Raw genomic sequence first — 18,948 nt, 5'->3', positions numbered from 1 at the left:
GGCTTCCAATGTATGACTGTACTTGTAATTGCTTCCAAATATTTCAGAATAAGCCAGGATGAGTGCATAAAGAGACTTGTATCTGTCTGGTGGCGTATGATTAAAAAAACATCCTCACTTTGTTTTTGTCCCTAGTCAAACGAAAGGCATCTTTGTCTCATTTGAAAATAAAAGTAGAGCACTCCTAGTTTTGCTCATAAGCTGGCACTTGTGTGAATGTCACCACTGACATCCCAGTGTGGCCAGGAGGGGGAATTCAGTGGGTATCTCTCCCCACCTCCGGTTTAGTTTGATCCCTAATTAGCATAGCTGTTTTGGCAGAATTATCCCTCACCCCATTTATCTCCTTTGTGTCCTAACCAGCAGTATGCAAGTTGCTATCATCTAAGAATTTCTGCCATTCCACCACATAACCCAAATCAGCTAAACTTTTGGGAGCCTCCCAAAATTGCTGATGGAGCTATTGCAGCTTCGTTGTGAACATCTGAAGGGCTTTCAAGGCTCATTTGAAGAACGTATCCACAAATTGAATTGCGGCATATTAGTAATTACAAATCACAAAATCATTCTTTTTTAAATAAATAATATAACAGCTGGTATTTAAAGCCCCAGAAATAAGTAAGTTCCTGAGATCTAACATTTCTAATGCCCCCCCCCCCATGCAGGGAATTGGGGGGGGGAGTGTTGTTTTTCATCTGCTGGGTCCTAAGTGTAGGGTTAAAAAACATGGGAATGTGGGTGAATTTATTTTTTAAAAATAAATAAATACGTGGTTATCGTGTGCAGTGTTCATATACCATTTTAGAGACAGTCTGGGGGGAAAGAGTGGAGTAGAATGACCAGTTTGGTTCCTGAGTCTTGTTGCGCAGACTGTAATTCAGTCATCCCTAAGCTGGGACCTCCTGATGTTTCAGACCACAGCTTTCATCTGCCCCAGGGAGTGTGGCCCATGGTCAGGGAGCGGCGGTTCAAAACATCTGCAAGTAGATGGTCAAGGGCTCCGTTATTCCCTACACAGACACACCAAGAGGCTGTTTCTTTGTAGGAGTCATGGCACACGTAGAGAGGTTTCTTTCTGCCATGTAAGGAAATTTGATCTGTGGGCCATCCTGGAGATACAACTTCCAGACTACACCCAGTGGATGTTCTGAATGCTGATGACTCTCCAGAAGTGGATCTGGCCCCGTGGTGCCTGGACAGGAGACCACTGGAGAGCCATATATACAAACCACTCTGAGCAACTCAGAACAACCTGTGTGACTACAAAAACAAGGACCAGTGCTTACTTAGAATGATTTCAGAATGTGTTTAGGTGCCAAATTTTGGGACACAAAATCTCTGCAGGACAAGAAAATGTTTCTGCTCTAGAGACAGTAGTACCAGCAGCGGTAACGCTGTACCAACACAACCCACCAAGCACTTTCTATCTTTGCTTTATTTGAAGATAAAAACAAATGTACAGTGGTACCTTGGTTTTTGAACATGTCTGCTGATGAACATTTTGGTTTTCGAACGCCGTAAACCCAGAAGAAAATGCTTCGGTTTTCGAACACACCTCAAAAGTTGGAACATGCCACACAGCTTCCGTATTGAGTTTTCAGTTTTTGAATGTTGCAGAACTTGAACTTTCTTCCGGAACAGATTACTTTAAAAAACCGAGGTACCACTGTATTGTTGTATTCAGTCTTTGTTTACACATGCCTCTTTGGAGTAGTAAGGTTTGTTCTGGTGCCTCTTAATGTGTGAACTCTAGGGAGGGCTGTGGTTGGTTACCACCTGTATGTGACACTGGGCTATGTTTTGTGAGCCACAGGCTATACATGATGCGTGACAGTGATGCACATTTGTATGCTCAGCGGTATTTAAAGTATGTGATCAGAGACCTATCTGTGCAAATTAGAGACCAGGAAAGGGCTTGTAGTAAACCTACCAGGGGCCCCGGGATGGTGTGGTCTTGGCACCTCTTCTGCCTGCTACCAGCCAAGTAAAATTGTGGCAAAAATCAGTATGTAGTCCCTCAACTATGTCTGAAGAATTTGTAGATAAGGATGGGAAGAGGAGGGACCATTTTAATCAGTCCCTATTCTCCAGCTTTGTTTTGATGGCGGCCAACGGATTGAGGTTGAACCCGACAAGACATAACCCCAACAAGACTGTTTGTGGGGGACTCTCTGGGGTAACTGCCCCTGAAAAACCAGGCGCACAGCCTTGGGGAAGTTTGGTACTCACAGCTGCTCATGGAGGCACAGGTCAATTCTGTGTCCAGGGCAGCTGCGCGGAGTGGCTGGGGCAACCCAGTAACAAATTATTATTATTATTATTATTATTATTATTATTATTACTACTACTACTACTACTACTACTGCTACTGCTTCTAGAGTGGCTAAGAGTTCTGTGTTTAATGTGATCTCAGCCAAGTTAAAAATCTAAGGAGTGCTGAGAGAGAGCCTGGTGCACAGATGATGTTTCTTTGGGCATCTTGCCTTGCTTTCAAGTGGAAAAGTGGCATGGATTTAGCTTTTAACTGTATTTTTTTAAACATGATGATGTATAGCTGGAAAGTCCAGGAAACAGGTCTCTTTCAGGAATTAAAAAAGGAAGTGTCAGACTAAAATTGGGGAGTGTGATGTCAGTAGCAACAGGTGATCAGTGATCTGGCCAGTCTCCTTGGAAGTCTTGAATGTGTGGGCAATGAAATAATGGAGGCAAGACCAAGTTGATCAGGCTTTCTCCCCATCTTCCTCCATTTCAAAGATAACTGAACATTTAAGCATTAAGTACAGATACTCTGTTTAGTTCTGGTTATTTCCCTATCCTCCTCCTTTTCACTTAAGCGTTAGACCACACGTCATTTTCCTCTTGGTGTGTTTTGTTGTTGATTTGGTAGATTGCATACCTACATCCTATATTTCTTTATTAGCAATTGTGACAACTTAATCCTTTAGAAAAACAAACAAGTTTCCTCTTGTTTCATTTTTCTGTAGCCTCTTCCGTTAAAATTCAGTAAAAATAAGGAGGAAGTAAAAGTTGTTCTATGATGGCTGTTCAGTTGAGTGATGAAATTTGTGTGTGTGAATCTACCTTGGGAAGAATTCAGTAAAGAACTCAACACCTTTAGTTTCTAGGCCCAAGTGGGATACAATACATTCATTTCTCTTCATTCACATCTTTATTTGTTCTTTTGCTTAGGCAAAAGGTAACAAATGCACTGCAACTATTATTTATTTTATTTTATTTCCAGCTGAACTGGCCATATATTGTTTACTTCATATCCCGGATAGCAGGATTGTGCAGCAGAATGATACTGACCTTGTGAAGAAGTGAATCCATGCAAGGGAAGAGGGATGATGGCACCTTCTGCCTCTGAGCAACTTGTGTCCAAGATGATACCTGCTCAGGAGCTGCCATGCATTCCCTTCTCTTCATGAACCTTCCTAGGTTTCATGTAGGGGACCTAAACACATACGTTTGAGTGCATGCACAACAGCTCCTGCACAGATAACACCTGGTGGAGGTGGGGGTGAGCCTGCAGGTGTGACCCCAATTTCCTCCTCTTCCTCCCTTTTGGCTGCAGCACATTCTATTTCTACTAATATGCATAACTAGACTGGTGACCATTGCAAGTTTATGGACCATAACATACATTTCCTTCTTTTCACTTCTTCAGAACCCCAGAGTTACGCAGAAGGCCTCAGTCATTCCACTGTGAAGCCTGAAAGTCCCGCAGGCCCAAATCCTGCTTTGTTGCGGACGGATCCTTCCTGCCGGCAGCCTTTTGCGGCTGTGTGCTCAGCCCCATGTCATCGCCCTGCCCAGCAAGGAGACAGGCAAGACAACTTCTGCGTCTCTTAATTTTCAGCCACCTCATTTGGATGTAGAGGAATCTGATTCCAGGAAGAATTCCTTAAACAGTTTATAGACCCAACCCTGAATTATGTCGCCTTGAGGGGTAACACTGAGGCAACCTTTCTGAGTGCTTAATGGTCATTTTTGATACTTGGTTTGAAAGTCACGAAGAACAGATTATTCTGTTTCTGGTCCATGTCAATTTCACATTTATTAATAAATCTGTCGCATTCTTCTGCCACATTAATCTGACTTTAAAAAAAATCTGCATGGCAGTTTGTATTTAAATACATATTTGTATACATTTTATTATAAAGTAAGTATTTAAATACTTATTTCATTGAGTTGAGAACTGTATCACAGAAGTCAAAGAAGTGTTCAGTCTGAAGGAGAAGTACATTCAAATCTTCACATTAGTCTGGAAAGTGTAGATCAGATCCCTTCTCACTAGATTTTGCCATGCATTCCCTGGGCCAGTGTTTGGATGCAGTGTTGAGATGGATGAGGAAAAACAAGCTGAGCTTGAATCCTGGCAATATGGAAACACTCTAGTAAAGACTTGTTGTCTGTTTCCTTTAATTTGCTCCCATAATCTTTTCTGCCACAATTAACTTGCTGGCAAATGTTTAAGCTGATAGCTTCAGTGCCTCTAAATGTTAAATGGGAAGCTGCCATCATTATTTATATAGCTGCATAATATACACAACACTTTTTGCAGTAACTTGAGCACAAAGCAAGTCCTTACTCTGCAGCGCTTGCAGCCTAAACATCTCGGTTCAGGGGGACCAACAAGCGGACAGGAAGGAAGACATGGGAGAGGCAGATAGAAGGAGGAATAGATGAGCCAGTTTAGATAACTTCCTGTCTTCCTGAAGTAGTTCCATCCTGTCTGGATCCTGTTTGTTGCAGCCCTACAGACCCAAAAAGTTTTCCTGCGTCGGCACCTTTCAGCTGAATAGGGAGCTGTCCTGAGAACTGTGCTGTGAATTGTTCCCAAAGTTAGTTTACATTGAGAAAGCTCAGTCTCCAGGATGTGCAGTGCTGAGGTCAGGGAGCATCTTCTGCAGCTGGTCCAATGGGAGGCGCACAAACAAGGACCCTGAGAGGGCCTCTGGGGCCATTGAATCCTGACGCAGGCCCTTTCTAGGCTCTTTGGACTTGTGGCCCAGAGTACCTGTGGTTGCAGGACAGGAGTATTCACAGCTGAGAAAGATTTCTTTTGCCTGACCATAGATTGGCCTTGCCATGCCAGAAAGTGTAATGGACTTCATAGATTAAAATAACCCTTAAAAAAGCCAATTGGTCACATTTGACAGGAAAGTGCAGGAGTTAAAGGAGAAGAATGTGGCACCTTCAAAGGTGTTGAGTGTTTCCAGAGGCCAGCTGCTAGGAGCTGTGGCGCCCTTAGCCAGATGTGGAGCATCTTTGAGGCTAACCTCACCTGCCTGAAATTGTGGGGCCTAGGTTTGGGTGGGGTCAGGAGGGCTCACATTAAGGGCAGGGTGTGTCTTTCCTATGGCACTGATTTAGGCTGGTTGCCTTCACTGTTCATTCCCCCTTTCAGTCAAATGTGGCCCTAATTCAATCCATGTTATGCGTCCCGCCTCTTATTTTCTGCCCCTCAGTTCTCAAAGTATAAGACCATCAGTCTTCAGCAACCTTCTTTGAAGATGCAGCCAGTGGTTGGTTGGAGGGAGCCCCTTTGAAGTCTCCGCAGAGGGGGAAAGGCACCTAAAATGGGAGCATTTTCCTCTGTGCAAGGAAAGCACCGGGGGAAGCATTCTGAATGCAGACTACTTCATGGGGGGGGTCCTTTTAAGAATGAAGCATTCTTTTCTTGCCAAAGGTGTTTGGAAAACCCCTTCCATTTGGGAGGTGTTGCACTTTGCACAGTGCTTTTGAAGCGCCCAACAACCAGCCTATTCCGTCAAGCACTGCCCTGACCTGTCCCAAAACATGATGAAGGTGACTGAACCAAAAAGGTCTCTCAAGCCAACTAGGGGGTCCCTCAACCCTGCCAAAAAAACTTGGTTTGTGTAGGTGGCAGAGTTGGTAGGGAAAGCTGAGTCAAGTTGCCCCTTTAAGTGACCACAAAATGGATGATTATGTGGCCGCTACAGACTGTGCTGGTGTTCTTGAAATGAAAATTCCCTAGAATGTGCCCAAGGTTGCAGTCTTTTCAAGCAACTTAACACCTCTCACATTATGTTTTTAAGTCTTTGAATGTATTAGTGAACACGGAAAATAGAAGTTATGTTTGTCAGGGATCTGGAACTGAATACAGAACACTTTTGAGTGTACATTCAGTAGCAAACTTGAGTGTGCTGCCACATAATGTGAGGTATAGCCATTGTACCATAAACTAAAACGCAGCGCTGCATATTCAAATGTTTTAAAGTACATTTTTGAAATGGTTTGATTGTTGTTTCACATTGTTTTCACTTTTTCAAACAGTCCAACTGAACAAGTTTGGCAGCAAAACAGTTCTCAATCCTCCTCAACATCCCAGTTTTCTGGAATAAACGACAACAGGTTTACGGGAAATTATCTCACATCTCCAGAGTTTTCTGTTCCTGTTCAAGATTGCTCACCCTTGTCTCACTTCCAGATCAAGGGACTTCAAGCTGGGTCATTTAACAGCCAGGAAAATTTGTCATTGGGGCAGCAGCAGGAACCTGGGGCAAATACCAACACCCAAACATTCCTCACTTATGGAGGGATCAATGCCAGCAGCTGCCAGCCACTGGTGGAGATACAGCCTGCTTTTGCATCAAATGCCAATAACGTGTCTCCCCAAACTCAGAAATCTCCAGGGGACAGTGACATTTTGCCGCACCGTTTTCTTGCAACAACTTTTGGACACAACAGCCAAAGCGGTGCAAATCAACAAAATCTTGGAATAAGCATGCACCCTCAGCCCCCTCTTCCAGAGAAGAAGAGGACATCGGAGGGAGAACGTTCTTTCAGCTCTGTCTCACCATCGTCGAGTGGCTTCTCCAGCCCACACAGTGGAAGCACCATCAGCATTCCATTTCCAAATGTTCTCCCAGATTTCTCTAAAGTTTTAAACACTTCACCATTGCCAGGTATGCTCTGTGCTCATCAGAATGAATTCCAGAAGAATAACTGTGTAATCTGAAAATGAGCCTTGGGCTGGGTCAGGGTTTTTCAAACATGGATCTCCAGCTCTGGGTAGTGTTGGCACCCACAGGATTCGCAAATGAGGTGATGTTGTCTAGGTTTGGAACGCTCCCCTCATGTGAGAAAGAAATTTGCCTGCAGATAGAAAGCCAGAGGATCAGAGGGAGAGGTTCTGGCTCAGCACTTTGCCTCCCGTGCTCTGAAGTGGCGCAGCACATTCTGCCACTTGGGCATTTTCGTTCTGCTGCATGTTTAGACGGCAGCAGACTACAGCCAGCTCCTCAGATGCTGCTTTATGCTAGGACAGCCATAGTGTGCTGCTGCTGCCGCCTTTCACTTCTCTTGGGTTTACTTCTCTTTTTACCCCATAGAAAATCCAGCTGACAAGCAGGTGACTGTGAAGTTTGTCCAAGACACCTCCAAGTTCTGGTACAAACCGGAGATTTCAAGAGAGCAAGGTTTGTCAAGTCATGCCAAGTTAAACACCTTCCACAAGGAGGTAGCTTAATAGCGCTTTGTATTTACTTACCAATACTTTTGATTCATTCTAACTTGGAGCTGCAGGGTGAGTTGCATAGGGTTCCTTTTCAGTTTTCACTCCCAAAGAGAAAAAATGCCCAGCTTCTAGTGGGGCTATCAGTAGGCTGGAAGAGGTATATTTTAAGAACGCAGGGAGCATGTGAGTGCTCTTCAGGAGCAATCTCTCTCTTCCTCCACCCCCTTCGTCTTAGATTGCAATGATTATTCACAGTACCACCTATATCTTTGGTCATATAGAAAGGTCAAAAAGCAAGTGTTAGGGGAAAGTTACCTGTTTAAAACACGCATGGGGGGGCAAAGTTGGTGTCCTCTTACGCTTCTACAGATCCTCGATGAACTTTTTCCAATTTACACAGCCTGCTGGCAAACAATAAATCTGTTTTAATATAGGTTTTCTGAAACTGCCAGGTTGCTGCAGGTGTAGCAAGATCACAGAGTAGAAAAGATTACCAGAGAACACACCTGCTTGTTTGTTTTGGATTCAGAAACCCAAAAGCTGAACATTAAGTACTGTACAATTAACAGACAAAAGGTGCAGATGGTTCTGGGAAAATTGACTCTGGGCAGCGAAGTATTGCTAGTTCCTAGAGATCAAATATTGTTACAGGGAAGGTTGTAAAGGTTGAATAACTGCCTTTTGGACCAAACAGTTTTCTATTGCTTCTCTCATTATTCTGCTGCTTTAGCTAGGTACAGACAGAAGGTTTTACTATCCCAACCATGGTTAAGATATCGTAAAAGCACCCTGTAGGCTTTTTTCTTCTTCTTCCTCACCCTTTGAGGGCTAACCATGCTTCAAATCAGAGTTTGCAATGGTGCTTGCAAGTAGCTTTGCAAATTGTGGTTCCAGCTAACCACAGTTTATCATCAATATCCCTACAGACCTAATACTTCTGCCTGACAAGTGAGTAGGTTCTTCTGGAACTCAGAGGTGACTGAGAAGTGTGTGTTCTCATTTCTGGTACTTTTGATCTCTTCACCTGGCAGTCTGTGGGTGGTCAATTAAATTTCCCATAATATCTTTGATGCAGCATCACTCTGGGGTATTGTGGGGAAATTAAATACCTATGCACCATTTCCAGGTTAGCCAATGGCTGGGCACCCACCAGTGTGAGGGGGTCCTCCTTTTCACAAGGAGCTCTGCTTATGTGGCTCCTGGGAAACGAGACTGACTTCAGAGAAGAAGGAACTGAGACCATCCATGGTGTGACACGCTAAGGGGTGTGAGTAAGGCTTCCATAGATAGACACAGTTAAACAAAAATGAGGTACTCCTTTTAAACTTGGTTTGCCTTGTTTTAGGAGAGGAGTTTTATAGCACTTTCCTGTCGGATTACCAGCTACGTTTGTTTGTTTGTTACTTGCCTAAAAGCAACTCGCTCCCTCACTCTTTTCTCTTTCTTTTTTCTTCCCTCATGCAGCCATTGCTGTCCTGAAGGACAAGGAGCCTGGATCCTTCATTGTCCGGGACAGCCACTCTTTCAGGGGAGCCTATGGCCTTGCCATGAAAGTGGCTATACCTCCTCCTTCAGTGTTGCAGCTGAACAAGAAAGGTGTGATATGTTTTCTCTCTCCAGTTTGGGGAAAGGGATCTATACCTCCAAAGTCTGGAAAAAAATCCTTTGCCCTTTACATTCTAACGTAAGAGGTACATTTTTGAGATTGCCCCATCGCTGTTCTCCAGTTTGTGTTTGGCATTTGTTTTTAGCAGATGCTGGGAATTGGCAAGTTCTCCATTATTTAGTGCAACTTCGAAAATAAGTCCGCACAACTAAAAAGAAAAATGAAACTAGCCTCCCAACTGCACCACCGCCACAGATACACACACACACTAGATCAGTTATTTGTGGCTTAAAATACTAAAACTTACCAACTTGCATTGGGCTTCTTTACCTGATTGCCTGGAGCTCAGAAGCTGTTTACAAGCCTGGCTGAAGTATTGCCTCACTCTCTGAGCCTCCCTAATTGTTAGGGACCCTGGAAAGAGTCGGATTCCATTGTATAGGAATTCTATCTTTATCTGGAGGCAGTAATGCAATTCCTTCGAGGAAATAGGGAGGAGAGAACCCAAAGCAGGCTTTGAAGCAGTAGCTCAGAAAGCCCTTGGCAAAGGTAGCAGAGCAATAAGGAGCCCTCTCAAATCCTTGTGCTTTGCCACATAGCATGCCAGTCTTGCTGAGAGAAGGGAAATGGCATGCAGCGTTGGGCTGCATTCCTATACAATTTACCTGGGAGTAAACCATATGGAACTCAGTGAGGCTTACTTCGGAGTAGACATGAATCGGATTGTGCTGCAAATCAGTATGCCTTCCTAGAAGAGAGATGGTTGGTTTTAAAAATATTTTATACTCAACAAACAATTCTTCATTGAGCTAAAAATCCATCGCAGTAATATTTTGTGAATGAGCAGTGGAAATGAAACTGCAAGTGTTCCGTTTTATGGCAAGTGATACAGTTTTTTCTGTCTCTAACACCATGTAATATTTCAGCAGTAGAATGCAAACTGCCACGCATAATTTGAGGATTGTGTTTTCTTGCTATGTACCAATTAAATTGTGTGTTCTGTGTCTTTCCTTCACAAGTTTCATCAGTGGAGATTCTGGGGTGTTCCAGTGCTACTTGCTTACTCTTAGGAAGTCTAGTAGTTCGATCAAATTAGATCAGTTTCCTCTTGTTTGTATTAGCTGCTTAGATATTTGAGAACTTACTTCCCCCACCCCTCCATATCCAAGCAGAGATGGCCAAAGGTATTTTAGTGCCCCAGTTGGATACATTTGAGAGGTGTTTCCAGCTTTTCTTGAAGTTTTGCAAATAATATAGTTGTGTGCCTTTTGGATCACATGGAAGTTTTTCATTGCACCCCGAAGTAAATAAAGTAATAAATAAATAAAATACAACGGTGTATTCCAAGCAGCCACCCAAGATGGATTTAGGGGAGCGTGACCCATTCAGTCACACTGGGTACCAAGCCACAGGGGGCACCATAACTATTATGTAGCGGGGGGGGAGAATTTTGGTGTCGCACGGGGCACTGCTGAAATTTGAGACCTCAAGGACCGCCATTGCAGCCACCAGTGATTTGTGTGGTCATCAATGGCTTCTCTGGATGTTGTCTCCTTCCTCATCAAGCGTTGCTCTCCGTTGCTGATATGATATATAAGTTTCCCCTTCACTGCAAATGCAGATGAACCAACAGCACGATCCGTGTGCTGTGGTCCTCATGTGTACAGTCCTTTTCTTGTGTACTGTGACTAGGCAGTCGGCTCCAAGGCACGTACAGTGGTACCTTGGTTCTCGAACTGCTTAGTTGTTGAACAAATAGGCGTCCGAATGTCGCAAACCCGGAAGTAAGTGTTCTGGTTTGCGAATGTTTTTCAGAAGCCGAACAATTGCAGCTAGTTGGAAGCCGCACCTTGGTTTTCGAACAGTTTCGGGAGTTGAAGAGACTCCCAGAACGGATTACATTCGAGAACCAAGGTACCATTGTACTTGTAGGTGATGCCATTCCTTCACATTCCTTCATTTGGTCTAATGACATTGTTTTCTGTTGTTTTATGCCGCAGTTGGAGATCTGTCTAATGAACTTGTCAGGCATTTCCTGATTGAGTGCACCCATAAGGGAGTGAGGTTGAAAGGATGCCTCAATGAGCCATATTTTGGTAAGGATATTTTATCTATCTATAGTTCATAAGTGGTGGGCTTTAGGAAGGTGATGAATGAAACTTGGGCAATTTTTAAATTCCTGCTTTTGAATACCATTTAAGGCCTCGCCTCCCCTTTTCCAGTGTTGTTTTTTTAAAAAAGTTTTATTACACTTCTCCTTTTCTCCTCCATCCCACACTGATGCATTGGCAGAAGGAAGCACCACTGGAAAGTAGGCAGCTCCTCCCAGGAATGGAGCTCTCAGTCTCTCTGCACCTCACTCTGCCCTCTGCATAAGTGTTGCAGCTGCTCCACTTTCCCCTCCTTCACTTTCCCTAGTAATGTAGAGATTCCCAGAGAAGAAATGCAAACCAGAATTCAACTTAGGGGGCCAGATATGTGATGCCACTTTAAACCAAAGACTCGTACAAAGTCTTTTCAGATCGGGCTAAATCAAGGGCTGCTGAGTCCTGGCATATGTACAGAAACTACAAGTTGAGACACTAGCATTTCATGGCCTCCTTCCACCGCTGCTTCTACATGTGATAGTCAATATTTTTCATACTTGGTATTCCATGTTGGAAATTCAAGTAGATGAGAACTCTGTATGCATGGAAGTGTTTAAAGTGATCTAGTAAGTGAATCCTGGGTTAGTTTGCTGAATTGAGAGGCCTGCGAGAAGATCAGATAGAGGTAAGTTTCAAGAGATAAGTTATCCAGTGCAATCCAGTTCTGTGCTGCCACAGAGAGAAACCTGTTGAGAAAGGATAGCTGCTGGCTTAAAATGCAGGACGTAAGAACAAAAGCTAAATAAGAAACTGGTTACACAAGCCAGAAGTTAACTTGATGCCTTCCTTGTTTTAACCACAGGGAGTTTGACAGCCTTGGTGTATCAGCATTCAATTACTCCTCTGGCCCTGCCCTGCAAGCTGCTCATCCCAGACCAAGGTATTCCCATTAAAAAAGGAACAGGCTGGGCCTAATCCAGGTCTTGTGTAAACGTCTGAACCAATATGCATGTCCAGCACACTCATGTATCCGACACACAGCTCCGAGAGGACTAGGAACTGTTATGGACACCGGAGGAATACAGAAAGGCTGGTTTATTTATGGAGGCTCCTTCAGAGAGCAAGTGGGCAGCAAATCATACAGCAAACACACTTTTCATTATGAGAACAGAAGAGCGAGTGTAGCCTTTTACTACAGTAAGAGAAAGAAAAAAGGAGAGGAGCAGTGGGAGAGCCTGATCTAGTTGTGAACAGAGAACTTTGGCCTCCAGAGGTGTTAAACTCTCCCCTTAGAGTGCTTTGCACTGGCAAGGCTGCAAGTGTCTTCCACGCATTCCTTGGTCTGTGGTCCAGCGAAGCATGAATACAAGGTGCTGTTGGAGCTGTAAGCTGCCCAACCATTGAAGATCTGGGGTTTAAATGCCGCTTTTAGACCAGCTAAACTGGGGGGGGGGGGAGCTTCCTGAGTAAGTACTGTCATGCTTTAAGTCCTTTGCTTATTTCGCTCAAGTTCCTGTCAGTTTACTAATCTGTTCTCTAAGATAAGTTTGAAGTTGAAGTGACGTGGCCATAGTCTGAAATGTATATTAATTGAATAATAAATTTATTCTTGGATATTCAGTTTACTTCTCAGCAGAATCTCAAATTGTGGGAATCTAATTGGGACATAGAAATAGAAGAGGAAATTTGGAATAGGAATACTTTGTAAGTCAATTTCTTCCAAGAGAATGGGGCTTGTTAAAAATCTCTTTGGGCTGCTATCCTACCTCTAGGAAGCTGTCTTGCCTAAAACCTAATAGCTGTCTTCTCTGCTGGACAGAGTGTGCCACCAGTCTTGGGACACACAGGCATAAGAGGTGCTTGGACTGTTCAAAACTAGAAACATTTTGGAAACATATTTTTCAGGAAATGTTTTTAATCACATGCCCAAATGTCCCTATAATTCTTTCTTTGGCTCTTTTTAATTTATATAAAGGAGAAACAGAGCAAGTAAGAAGTAAGGAACTTAGAATGTGCTTGCTAACTGCAGCACATATAATGATAGCCAGACATCAGAAATCTTTAAGCCTTTTCGCTATCAGTGGTATCCAAACTGTGCTACTAGGAAAACTGTCTCACAAGTTAAAGGTGACAATTGGGAAAAAGAAACGTGGCAATTCTAATGCCACTTGGTATGATTTTATTGTTTATAAAATAATGAAGCACATGGAAGCGATGTGCTTCTCATATTCAGTACGGTCTGGCTTGTATAGACTTGAGACGCTGCTGCATTTTGATCCATCACCAGCTGATTTGTAATTCAAAAACCTGAGTTTCTTTCATCATGTGATCTTACAAAGCATACAGTATTTAAAAATGAATATAGTTTCAGTTCCTTTATCATATATTGACAGTTAAATAAACACTATTTTAACTGTCCAAAGCAAATATATAAAAAGCAAGCTTGAATTTTCAACCTTGTACTACAAGAGGCTGCAAAGTGGCTGTTTCCTTTATTTACAGTCAAGCACTTTTAAATACCATGCACTCACTGAAATGATTGGGACTTAAAAGTGCTTGACTGAGTTTGAATTGTTCCCAGAGTTTTCTCCTCCCTTCTCATGCGTAGCTGAAGGGGTGAGTGTACTTTGGACCTGGATGCTTTTCCTTATAATAGCTCCAATAAGGTGTCATGTAACACCGAGAATCTGTCTAACTTCTCAGTCCAATTTATACGGAAGATGCAAGTTTCCATTTCTGTCTGCAGACCCCCTGGAGGAGATACCTGAAAGCTCTCCGCAGACGGCTGCAAACTCTGCTGCAGAGCTTCTGAAGCAAGGGGCAGGTCAGTGAATAGTTCTTGGCGCATCAGTATTAGAAGGCTTTGCATGCCGCCCAAGTGAGTTGTGATTAAAGGCTGCAGACTGTTCTAAGCTCTTTTAAAGAGAAACCTAGAAATAAAAACAGTTATTGTTTCATCTTTCTGGTGTAGCCTGTGAACGTTATAGTAAACTTCTCTGTGTTCCTAAGGGGGGGGGTAAAAATAAATAAAAAGTTTAATTAGTGCACACTGGGTCTGAATTTTCAGGCTAATAGCTGCTGCATGGCATTCTGTGAGCTTGTATACATACGAGCCTGAATGTCTACTTAAATGTTGTGTGAAGGAAGTTCCTGTGTCTGCTTTGCAATATGTCTGCCATCAGAACCAAAGTAAGATTTTCCTGTACAGATCCTGCTCACTTTTATAGTTCTTTCCTTGTATTTCTTCCTTTATTGCATGAACAGCATGCAATGTTTGGTACCTGAATTCTGTTGAAATGGAGTCCCTCACTGGTTATCAGGCAGTGCAGAAGGCCCTGAGTTTAACCCTGGCTGAAGAACCGCCTCCTGTCTCTACTGTGGTCCATTTCAAAGTGTCTGCACAGGGCATCACACTGACGGACAACCAGAGAAAGTGAGTCCTAACACTGCTGTGTGCTTGGTTTGGGGGTTGTTGGAGGTTTCAAAGGAATTTCTTTTTAAAAAAAACACACATATGAGCCTATTAGAATGCTTCATGATAATTTTAGTTAGTTTCAATGTTTACCTGCTGTTTTTCTGCCAGGCTTCCAAAGTACACATCGTGTTTAATGCCTAGTTAGGTTCTCTTTTTTTAACATGGAACACAGCCATGATAAAGGGCCTAACCAAACCTATTCAGTAGTGAGGGTTTTTCTTAAGCTTTTATGCTGTGATTTCAGTTGAAATCGCATCCCCAGCAGCTGCCGCTGCATTGCAATGGCATTACCATTGATGCAAGCAGCAGCCTTCCTCACACGTGAAATAGCAGCCTTGACGGCATGAGAAGAAAGGGTTAACATCCTCATGCACCACAATCCTTATTCTGATTGGCAGCTTCACAACTGTCAGTTAAAGTTTTATAAAAGAATCATGCAATGCCAGTTGTGTTTAATGCAGAATGTATTTTGTTCCTACAACAAACATTGTCTTGCAATTGCCTATCCCCTCAGGAAACCACCCCCTGGTAGAATGTGCCTGAGATGTAAGCACATAAATTTATCACAACATTTCTTAAACCTATTTTGTCATATTTTCTCTTTCCCTCAGGCTCTTCTTCAGGAGGCACTATCCGGTCAACACTGTTATTTTCTGTGCTTTGGATCCACAGGACAGAAAGTAAGGATGACAAATGCTTTTCCTAATTCAACATTCATAATACTGAGACTACAAAAAACACTAATAAAAATACTAATCTTTTCTCTTCCCCACCCACCTCCCCCCGCCTCTTCTGTATGCAACAAGATGGATGAAAGACAGCCTTTCAGCAAAGTAAGTAACAGCATGCATCTTACTATCCGACCACCTTTGCAAACAGCTTATACCATGCCCAGGACTCTGCATTTCCTTCAGATATCCTCTAAATCAGGACTATTGAGCAAGGCTTGGGGACTCTTATCAGGTGGCAATTTGGAGTCTCAAATGTGACCCATGGCATCTTCCACACGTCCTACAATTTTTGGAACAATCTTTATGTCCTGGGAATGATGCCCTTAGTGGTACAAGAGCAGAGACATACAAATCGCGTCTGCTGCTCTTCTCAGCATCCCTCTTTCCTCCGCATTCCAATTCAGCGAGCATTGCAGGAATTGGGAATCATGGCATTTGCAACTTGCTAGTATTTGTAGCCAAGGAAGAAAGTTGTAGGAAGAGTGATGGTCTAGTCTTGTTGGATTGGGTGAAGCAGAGTCTGGCAAGCATGTGGGGGCTTTTGGAAGGCCAACAATGACATGTTCAAAATGGGGCTTAGATGGTAAAGTACGAAGAGATGCTGGTCAAGGGATTGTGACTATTTTGAAGAAGATGGCACTTGCAGTTAAACAATGAGTGACATTTTCAGAGGTGTACTAATAATATTGGCTCCTTCCTCCTCCAGCAAAACTAGCTTCGGATGCATGTGGGAAATTTTGGTTTGGCCCTGTAGCATTTGCTAGGTGGGGAGTTTGGTTGGGCATTTTGAGTGACTCCCCAGCTCTAAATATGCAACTTCAGTTAAATTTCTAAGTATTTCTAAAACGGAAGTCTTGAGGTGTTAAAATGCTCTAGGGCAGAATGGTGTTTCTGTGGTGTTAACTATTGGAGATCCCTGGATCAGATCTAGCTCTGTAAGAGGTGCCCTTGGGGCACAGGAGAGGTTGGAGGAAGTGAACAGCATGTGAGCGCTGACCTAACATCTCCTGTAGTCGCAGAAGACAGCTGGGAGTGGGGGGCAAGTTTGCAAACTACTTTCTCTTAGTTTGTTCTGGCCTCCAAAGTAAGTCCATTATTCGCTCTGTGGCGTGATGCTTCTTTCTTTTCATGCGCATTTCCTTTCCTTTTGCTTTCTACAGGGTGTTTGGGTTTGTTGCAAGGAAACAAGGTGACGCTGCAGACAACGTGTGCCACTTGTTTGCAGAGAATGATCCAGAGCAACCTGCCAGTGCCATTGTAAACTTCGTATCAAAGGTCATGATAGGTTCCCAGAAGAAGAACTAAGAGCTTCCAACTGAGTGCTGCAGACAAACTCACAGGAAGGATGTTGAGGCAAACTGTTGTGAGATTATGGCCACTCAGCCTGCATCTAGCGGTTTCCCAGGACGACATTCCACATACAAGGACTGCCATCAGTAACATCACCTGACCATTTGACAGGTTTTGACATACAAGTGCAACGTTAAGCAAAGAAGGGAGCTAGAAGTCAGCAAGATCCCTAAAGCCCATATCTGAACAAATTTTGGAAGAAAGACTTAAAGCAAGGGAACCAATAGTATTTTCCATGATTTTTCGCCACATTGGGCTAGAATCATAGAATTGTAGAGTTGGAAGGGTCTTGAGAGTCATCTAGTCCAACCCCCTGCCATGCAGGTAGAATGGGAGGTGGGAGCCACATTGCTTTTAGCTGGAATTCTTGCTAGGAAACACACAGTCAAGGGCAGAACTACACTTAAAGAAATCACAAAGGGAACAGCCTCTGGGTGCATGTGTAGGGAAGAAGTGGTAGCTACAATCTGGGTTATAATTGCAGGTTCTCCTTTGCAAGTGCCCACCTCTGCACTAGTGTTATCTCAGCAAATTCAGCTTTGGAAATGCATTTGCTGATACAGCATATATTTCCACCTGTAAATAATTGTTATAGTTTCATTTGATGATAGCCATGGCCATTCTCTTCCCTTGTTTTCACATATCAAACTTAAAATGGAAAAATGTTGTGATCAGAGGAAATTGGTGCTGATTTATTTGGGATGGTGCAGAGGGAGAGAGAGAGGTTTTTGGACTGCAAAAGGAAGCTTGGGTGCCTTTAATTTATTTGAAGGTAAATGGGAGGGATTGGTTAAAAAAGAAAAATGCAATGCATGTTATGTTATTTTCACGTTGCTTCTTATACGAAGAATTTAAGTAGGGAATATAACTCTTTTCATGGTTGCAGGATAAAAAGGAGGGGGAAAGCACGCAAGAGAACATTTCTGTATAATTTATAATATATTGCTGTAGTCAGACTATTTATAGCCGGTGTGGAGAACCTGTGTGCCTCCACATGTTGCAGGATGGCAACTATCATCAGTCCAAGCCAGGAAGGCCGATGGTCAGGGCGATGGAAGTTGTAGTCCAATGATATCTGGAGGTGCCACAGGTTTCTCAACCCTTGTGGCGCAAAGCAGGCATCTCTCTGTTGTATAGTATTCTAATTCTGAGCATACTGTTGAAGGCACCGTTCATTATGATAGGACTTGGGCAGAAGATCCATTCAAGCCCTGAACTGAATGGGGGTTCTACTGCAGCACCACTTGGAGCAATGCTTTTTTTAATGTATCCTGTATTCCTTCAGTAGCGGAGACTTCGCTTGAGCCTTGCTGTAGGAAGTAGTTTTGTATTCTGACTTTAAAAGCAGCCTTTACGTTTACAGTAAATATTTTCATATTATTTTCTATTACTTAAAATGATGGTTATGAAATCCAATTTGTATGGATGGTTTTTAAGCTGATTTTTATTTTTAAAATCTGGAATAAATAAAACATAAAGAGGAAAAAATATTTTTGTTGCACTTACCCATATTTTGAAGATGGTCTGATTCTGTTTTGACAGTATAGCACATCCTGTGCATGTATTGCTTATGAAGACTTTCTGATGTTGGTTTATAATTGGCTCTCACAACACATGTGACAACTGCCTCTTTAAGATCCATCTTGCAACTTCCTTCACACAGACCCAGCAAGACGGAGAGAAACTTTCCATTGATTTGAGCCACAGGAATCCATGTGTGAATATGCAACCACATATGCCTTTGAATCAGGGTAGTTGAGTGAATCAAGCCTCATAAGCAGCATTCTCACGGTCACTAAAGGAGCCAGGTTTAGCCCCCCAACCAGATATGTCAATCTCCCTTCTTTTTTGTTCTATGAGTTTTTTGGCTCCTGTTTGTTTGCAGCATTTTGAGAGGGTTGTGGTATCCTGTTCTTGTTGGTTAATTTCTGAAGTGGTTTGCTTTTAAGGGATGCTTTTTCTTTTATACAGGTTTCTATGACAACCACTTTCATTGCGTCCCAGAGGAGGGGGGTCAGGCATGGCCAAACTTGGCCCTCCAGATGTTTTGGGACTACAACTCCCATCATCCCTAGTTAACAGGACCAGTGGTCAGGGGTGGTGGGAACTGTAGTCCCAAAACATCCGGAGGGCCAAGTTTGGCCATGCCTGAGGGGGGTTGTTAGGTTCTCTACACCATTGTCCTTCAAGTAGTTTTGGAGGGTCTTCGAGAGACT

The 18,948-nt window shown here is 43.1% G+C and overlaps 1 protein-coding gene across 3 annotated transcripts in view; it reads left to right on the top strand.

Moving 5' to 3' along the window:
• Positions 1–18,222, top strand: part of TNS3 (tensin 3) — a 70,100-nt gene extending 51,878 nt beyond the window's left edge. For all 3 annotated transcript variants that reach the window (XM_053361061.1, XM_053361062.1, XM_053361063.1), the window contains 11 exons: positions 3,668–3,827; positions 6,301–6,932; positions 7,359–7,445; positions 8,948–9,079; positions 11,090–11,185; positions 12,039–12,116; positions 13,923–14,000; positions 14,441–14,609; positions 15,263–15,331; positions 15,458–15,484; positions 16,543–18,222. In XM_053361061.1, the coding sequence (XP_053217036.1) occupies positions 3,668–3,827; positions 6,301–6,932; positions 7,359–7,445; positions 8,948–9,079; positions 11,090–11,185; positions 12,039–12,116; positions 13,923–14,000; positions 14,441–14,609; positions 15,263–15,331; positions 15,458–15,484; positions 16,543–16,687 (1,673 nt within the window). In that variant the 3' untranslated portion in view covers positions 16,688–18,222. The remainder of the gene's footprint in view (positions 1–3,667; positions 3,828–6,300; positions 6,933–7,358; positions 7,446–8,947; positions 9,080–11,089; positions 11,186–12,038; positions 12,117–13,922; positions 14,001–14,440; positions 14,610–15,262; positions 15,332–15,457; positions 15,485–16,542) is intronic.
• Positions 18,223–18,948: the final 726 nt, after the last annotated feature.

Source organism: Podarcis raffonei, chromosome 13 (genome assembly GCF_027172205.1).
Source record: "Podarcis raffonei isolate rPodRaf1 chromosome 13, rPodRaf1.pri, whole genome shotgun sequence".
Lineage (NCBI taxonomy): Eukaryota > Metazoa > Chordata > Lepidosauria > Squamata > Lacertidae > Podarcis > Podarcis raffonei.
The sequence above is the reverse complement of the archived record's forward strand: the minus strand, read 5'-3'. Positions and strand labels throughout refer to the sequence as shown.